At 38.4% G+C, this 6,815-nt stretch overlaps 1 protein-coding gene across 1 annotated transcript in view; it reads right to left on the reverse strand.

Annotated features, from left to right (window-relative positions):
* Positions 1–3,473, reverse strand: part of LOC122816397 (nodal modulator 1-like) — an 877,949-nt gene extending 874,476 nt beyond the window's left edge. Inside the window, exon 1 of the mRNA XM_044089153.1 lies at positions 3,245–3,473. Within this exon, the coding sequence (XP_043945088.1) occupies positions 3,245–3,376 (132 nt within the window). The 5' untranslated portion in view covers positions 3,377–3,473. The remainder of the gene's footprint in view (positions 1–3,244) is intronic.
* Between the last annotated feature and the right edge of the window lie 3,342 nt (positions 3,474–6,815).

Consider the following 6,815-nt stretch of genomic DNA (forward strand, 5'->3'; position numbering starts at 1 on the left):
ATAGCCCACTGGTTTTAGCCTGCAACTCAGAAAAGTATATCCCTAATAACATAGGCCCCAACACCGATCCCTGGGGTACACTGCTCATTATGGGTCTACTGCTCGAGGTGGCTTTCCCTATTTTGACTAGGTGGGTTCTATCAGTGAGCCAGTTTGCTACCCATCTGGTAACATACAGACTGATGCCTAGTTGAGAGAGTTTATCTATTATGCCCGAGTGGGGAATAGTGTCGAAGGCTGTGGCCAGGTCAAGGCAGGCAGTGTGCACCACCTTCCCCTCATCCATGGCTTTGGTGACTGTCTCAAAGAAGTCGACCAAATTTAACAAACATGACATCCACTTGATGAAGCCAAAATGGCAACCTCCAAACACTGAATCCCACACAATGCCCTTATTAATGAGGTCCATGATAATCCATTCCACGGCTTTGCAGGTCAGGGTAGTTAGGATGATGGGTCTATAATTTCCTGGATCGGTGGACACTCCACCTTTGTGCAAAGGAATGACAGTGGCTGTCCTTCACTCAACTGAGACAAAGCCAGTACTCAGGCTTTGGCTAAATAGGTTGCCTAATGGTGCTACAAGTTCCTGCCTGAGTTCATGTAGGATGCAGCCTGTGATGTTATCGGGTGCCATGGAGGATGTACCTTTTGCTATTGAGAGGGCAGTGATGACCTGTTCCCTAGAGATAGGAGGAGGGCAGCATGTACTGGAGACGTCCTGATTTACTGATGGGGGACATTGGGGTGACATTTTTGCTAAATCTGTCAGCTAGCAGGTTGGCTATATCTACAGCATTTGTATATGTGGTGTCCTTGACCACCAGTTCTGAATAGATCTGGTTTCTTCCTTTGAGACTGCAGATAGACGCGAAGAAGGCCTTATGATCATCTTTATATGTGGCCAATTTGGACTCAAAGTTTGCTTTGGAGGATTTCACTAGTGCTTTTATTTGCTTGTTCAGGCTAAGGAGAGATTGCTTCCAATTGGGCACCTGCTCCTTCTCGGTCCTAGACAGCATTTTTTTCCTTTTGTTACAGAGTTTATTTATTGCAGATACTTCTATCAATTTCTCTCCCCCTGGCTGTGTCTCTTACATTTATCATAAACCTGCTTTTCTCTCTCTTCATATTACAGTTCCTGTTTGTATTATACTACCTTATCTTTAATTTCTGTATACACCGGCTAAAATTCCTCTAAATATTAAATCTTAAACAATGTTTTCATATTATGTCTAATTTGGTATAATTATTTAAACTGCAGTTTTTTTGTATTATTTTTAAAGACGGTAAAATTATTGTTCTTAAAATGTTTGTAATACTTTGGTGCTTTTCTCACCAGGCTTCTGCTGAAAATGGGCTCCTACCCAGTCAGACTTTCCCAGTAATCAAATGTCAATCAATAAATAAACAATGTATAGGGCACTCCATTACAGCACTAACAACAGCCCACAAAACCAACGGGAGTGGGTTTTATATCACATTTACTATTTAATTATACCACTGCTGCATCTTTGGAATTACTGGTGTCACTCAGCTACAAACACTAACATGCTGCAAACTACAAATATTTATTTTACAGATAAATGAACTAGGCCACTTAGGACAGTTTTCAGCCAAGACCTAATTACAACAGTTGTTGTGTCTTTCGGCTTTTCCCGGTTAGGGGTCGCCACAGCGGAACTCCGGTCCGCTAATGATTGGCAGTAGATTTTTACGTGCCGAGTTGTCAGCTCTGACGCACAATCTTCAATGAAGGTACGCCCATTCACACACGTCTCCACATAGAAGACGCTGTAGCTGAGAATAGAACAGGACAACGTCATACTGTGAGGCGACAACGCTACCGCAGCACCACCACCGCAGTCAAGACCTAATTACAACAGTGCTAAACAAAATCACAAAGAACTAATCATTTTAGGCATATATACCAAAACAGTACCACAAAATCCACAAAACACAATAAAGTACATACTTGAATATACAGTACTATTATCTTTCTACAGAACAATGCTGCAGGCTCAATCAGTGATGACCTGTGATTACTAGTTCTTCAACATGTAATAAATTACACTCCTTCAGCATAATATCTGCATAAAAATCTTTGTTAATAAAACAGTACTTTAGCACAGGCACCCACTGTGAGTGGACAGAAGCAGGGAAGGAATTCTAAATGAATGCACTCCCCAAGTGAAAAATTCCTGGCCAAACAAACAAGGGAATGATACAGCAAGGTTAAGAAGCATGTCATTCCCTTGGGCAGTCAAGAAATAAATAATACCCATTACCTATTATCTACAATAATGGTACATCTATGAATCAGTTTTCCTGGCTGAAAAGTTTTTGCATTGGATTGATCATACGACTCTCTCAGTTAAAAAATAGTTTACTTGCACAGTAATAATAATAATAGCCATTGCCTGACTACTAAATCAAACTCCAAAAATACAGTTTAGTAGTGAAGTACTTCTTTGTACTGAACGCCAGGAATTGGTATGGAGAGGTGGAATTAATGTATACTGAAATCATCCACAACCCTTTTCCTCAATTTTGCACATGTGGTGGGGGTGTCATTTCAACAGTGACTATCATCTAGAGCCAAGGTTCACACCACCACGTTGACAGTCGTGCCACGGTTGTTCTTGCACACTACACATGCATGCCTACTCACACCTATGGCCACTTTAGACTATCCAATCCACGTACTACTGCATGTCTTTAGAATGAGGGAGGAAAACGCCCACGAGAATACAGGGAGACATGCAGATTTCCCACAGAAGGCATTCCAGCCGATAATTGAACTCGGGACCGTCTTGCTGTGATGCGACAGCGATATCAGCTTAGCCAGTGTGCATAATGAATGGTGCTTACTATTTTAACTAAAATGGCTCATGAAATTGAAGTGTAATCTTACATAAATAAGTACGAAAGTAGGAAGAAATAAATCAAAAAGGGATGATGGAAAGAATAATTTAAAATACAACAGTAAAGCAAATGCAACAGGCTGTACATCAGTAAAGAAAACGTATTTAATGTGTGTGGCTGTATTTTCAAGACGAACGTCATTAACTAAGCCCCACAACTAACCGAAAGATGCTCGCCTTAGGGGGTGTGCAAAGTCATGAATAGCCTGCAGCACATCTGTCGCAATGCAAGGCTCTGTACTCCCCTTCACTAAGAGAGACAGATAAAAAGGCATACGCCCACTTTAAAATCATAACTGCCAGACTGTCCCCTCACTCACCTCTATGAGTGAGTAGTTGATCTCCACGTCGGACTTAACAAATCCACCACAGCCTACTACTATATCGTCAGCACTCCAAACGAGTGCGCATAACAATGTAGTAAAAATAACAACTACTAACCACTTAGCCATATTATGACTAACAGACAACCCCCCAAAACACAACCCAGTTGTAAACCTTTCACCAACCCTAAACACACAACACACTTCCCCTGTCGTGGAAAAGCACCTCGAAAGCGCATGTGCAAACTATTGAACAAATCATCAAGCGAACGATAGACTAGAAGTCTCAAAATTGTCCTTGCGAGGTTTCATGCGCTATCTAGAGGACAGGAGGAGGTATTACACGGATCTAACGTGTTAACCGGTACTGTGGTGGGAGTCAGTATCTGCATGGATTGAACTCGTTTCATTTGAAAGAACATTTCACATTTTGAGTCATACAAAAGTCTTGTGTGTATACTGATGGGGTCTGACGCAAACCTGAACTGCAAAAATTTTATTAACAAATATCCATCCTACGCACCTCCCAACAATCCAGAATTAAATGGGAATGATGCCCAGGCTCATAGCTCTCAACCTTCCATCTCCAAAATGAGGAACACTAGCCCTCATAATGTGGAACAAATGGGCAAAATGTGGAACACATACTCATGGCTTACTAACAACTTCACCTAGGAAGGCCATAGGATGGTTAAAATATGCTGGTTTTACTTGTAAAGAAGATCTTTTAATGAATTAATATGATTCATTTCTATTTACCATGGATTTCACTTAAAAAAATTCCTAACACTGAATGTGTGACAGAGTCTTTCAATGTGGAACATTGAAGAACTTTGAGGAACATGAACGTTTTAAGACCCCAAATGAGGTACGTTCCTCGTAATGAGGTACACTTGAGAGGTATGCCCAGGCTTTTAACTCCTAGTTTTGGTCTTTTCCGAACAAGAACAGGTTTTCTGGGTTCTTCCAAATAACTGAAGAATGAACTGTTTTTGAAGTTTACACATCAATTTGATTTACATGAAATAGCATTTTTAGACATTATGTTAACTAAGGACTACCAGAAAAAGAAATTTACATCAAGAATATACAGAAAGGAGACATATTCAAATTCGTTATTACATTATACTAGTACTCACCACAAAAACAGAAAAGAGCAATAGATAAAGGACAATGTGTTCATGCTGCTCGGATGGTATCAGGCTTTGAAGAATTTTTTAATGAATGTGACACTTTAAAGGGTATGTTTTTGAAGAGAGCCTAGCCTATGAAACTTGTGAATGAAGTTCTATTAGAAGTAGTTAACAAAAGAGATAGGAAGTTTCACATACCCCTTTTATCTGAAATAGTAATGGGAGGGTGATGTGAGTAATGAAATTTCTTTTAATATTGAGCGTGAGAATAAGGATTATAACATTTCATTTATTACTACATTTACAACTGATAGTGTTGATATAAGGAGTATTTTGGGTAAGAATTGGTCTATCTTAACCCAAGATAGGAACATTAGACCATATATTGATGAGAGGCCAGTCACAATTTTTAGAAAGTGTAAGAACTTGAAGAGTTCTTTTCAGAAAAAAACTCAAATGCAATAACACCAATATGAATGGACAGATGAAGAAATGTGGGATGTGCCACTACTGTAAATATATTAGGGAAGGAGAAGTATTTAATGTTAATAATATTAACATTTATATTAGGTGTAAATATAATTGTAACACTGAAAGGGTTAGATATTGTGTCCCCTGTAACCAGTGTAGTTGTTTCTACATTGGAAAAACAGACAGGAAGCTTAAAAATAGTGTCTACAAGCACTTATATGAAATAAAAACCCAAAAGGACACAAATGAACTATATAAACACATTTCTGACAATAATGAACATTCCTTTTGTTTCTTTATCATAGAGAACATTAACACAGATATCAGGGGTGGTGCTTGGTCTACTTTACTTGAAAGAAGGGAATTATATTGGCAGTTGCTATTAGATTCTAGCAACTGGTCAGGTTTAAACTAGACTCTTTCTATTAGTTCCCTCTTAAAATTGAGAGCTTTAAGTAGATAATATTTATTTATTTATCTGTATTTATATATATATATATATATATATATATATATATATATATATATATATAAAAATGTTTTAGGATTTTATATTAAAGTTGTGCACATATTTATTAATATTATTAATTTTATATTTAGTTTTTATGTATTGATTTGCTTATGACTTTAAGGGGGTGTGGTTAGTAATGATGACAGTGTGTATGACAAGGTTTAAAAATGGTTTCCTTTTTCTTATGGATTGTCTGATGAAGTTCTGTGTATAGGACGAAAGCGCTTACCGGCTTTCTATTGTCTGTTTAATAAATTTCGTTTGCACTTGAGACTTGAGGCATTTGCTTACTTTTTGGAGTCTGCCCAGTTCCTTATTTGCAGTGGTGTTCAGCAGTTTCTTTTGTTCTTAACTGAAGAATGAAGTCAATAAATAATGACAGAGACATCTGAGTTTAAAACACATATCCTTCAGAAAATTCATGCTAATGTAAAATACGTTATTTTAGCAATTTACTCATTTTATAACAGCAATATTTCAAAACCTGTCCTTCATTTTGTTTCAGCGGGGCATTAGTGTAGAGAAATGTACGCTATGGATTTCCTATAGTTCAGGTAATTGTGAACACTTTAGTGGGGATTTCAAACAACTTGAGTGAAAAAATTTATAAGACTGTACTGCACTGAAATTAACTGGAAACAACTGAAATGAGACTGAAACAAAAGTCTTTATCTGTTAATTATCCAGACTCGTGCAGAAAAGCTGCCAGTCTCTCCTTTGTGGGCCAAGTCTTGTGTACTTTTCAGAATTAATTCTCTAAGCACTGTAGTTCATTCAATAAAGCTTTATTAGATGTTCACAATATTCAAATACTGTCTTCATTAACAGTGCTGCTAAATATATCTAAAGTTTCTGCACATATCTTCTGATTGTCCTAAATGATGTAAATGGAAACAGCCTTTATTTGACCTGACTTCAGTATTCAGGCTCGAGTGTCTGTAATCTTTTCTATAATGTCAGGTCAAAACGAGCTACCTAACCTTAAGTGACTTTCCTCACTTTATCAGAAGTCTTCTTCTTCTTCTTTCGGCTGCTCCTGTTAGGGGTCGCCACAGCAGATCAACTGTTTCCATTTCTTCCAGTCCTCTGCATCTTGTTCTGTCACACCAACCACCTGCATGTCCTCTCTCACCACATCCATAAACCTTATCTTAGTCCTCTCTCTTTTCCTGTTACGTGGCAGCTTCATCCTTAGCATCTTTTTCTCAATATACTCTTCATCCCTCCTCAGCACATGCCCAAACCAACGTAATCTTGCCTCTCTGGCTTTGTCTCCAAACCTTCCACCCTGGGATGACCCTCTAATGTACTTATTCCTAATCCTGTCCATCCTCGTCACCCAGTGCAAATCTTAACATCTTCAACTCTGCCAAGTCAAGCTCTGACTCCTGCCTTTTTGTCAATGCCACTGTCTCCAACCCATATAACATAGCTGGTCTCACTACCCTCTTGT

The sequence above is a fragment of the Protopterus annectens genome, chromosome 12.part0, assembly GCF_019279795.1.
Source record: "Protopterus annectens isolate FY-2018-M chromosome 12.part0, PAN1.0, whole genome shotgun sequence".
Taxonomy (NCBI): Eukaryota; Metazoa; Chordata; order Ceratodontiformes; family Protopteridae; genus Protopterus; species Protopterus annectens.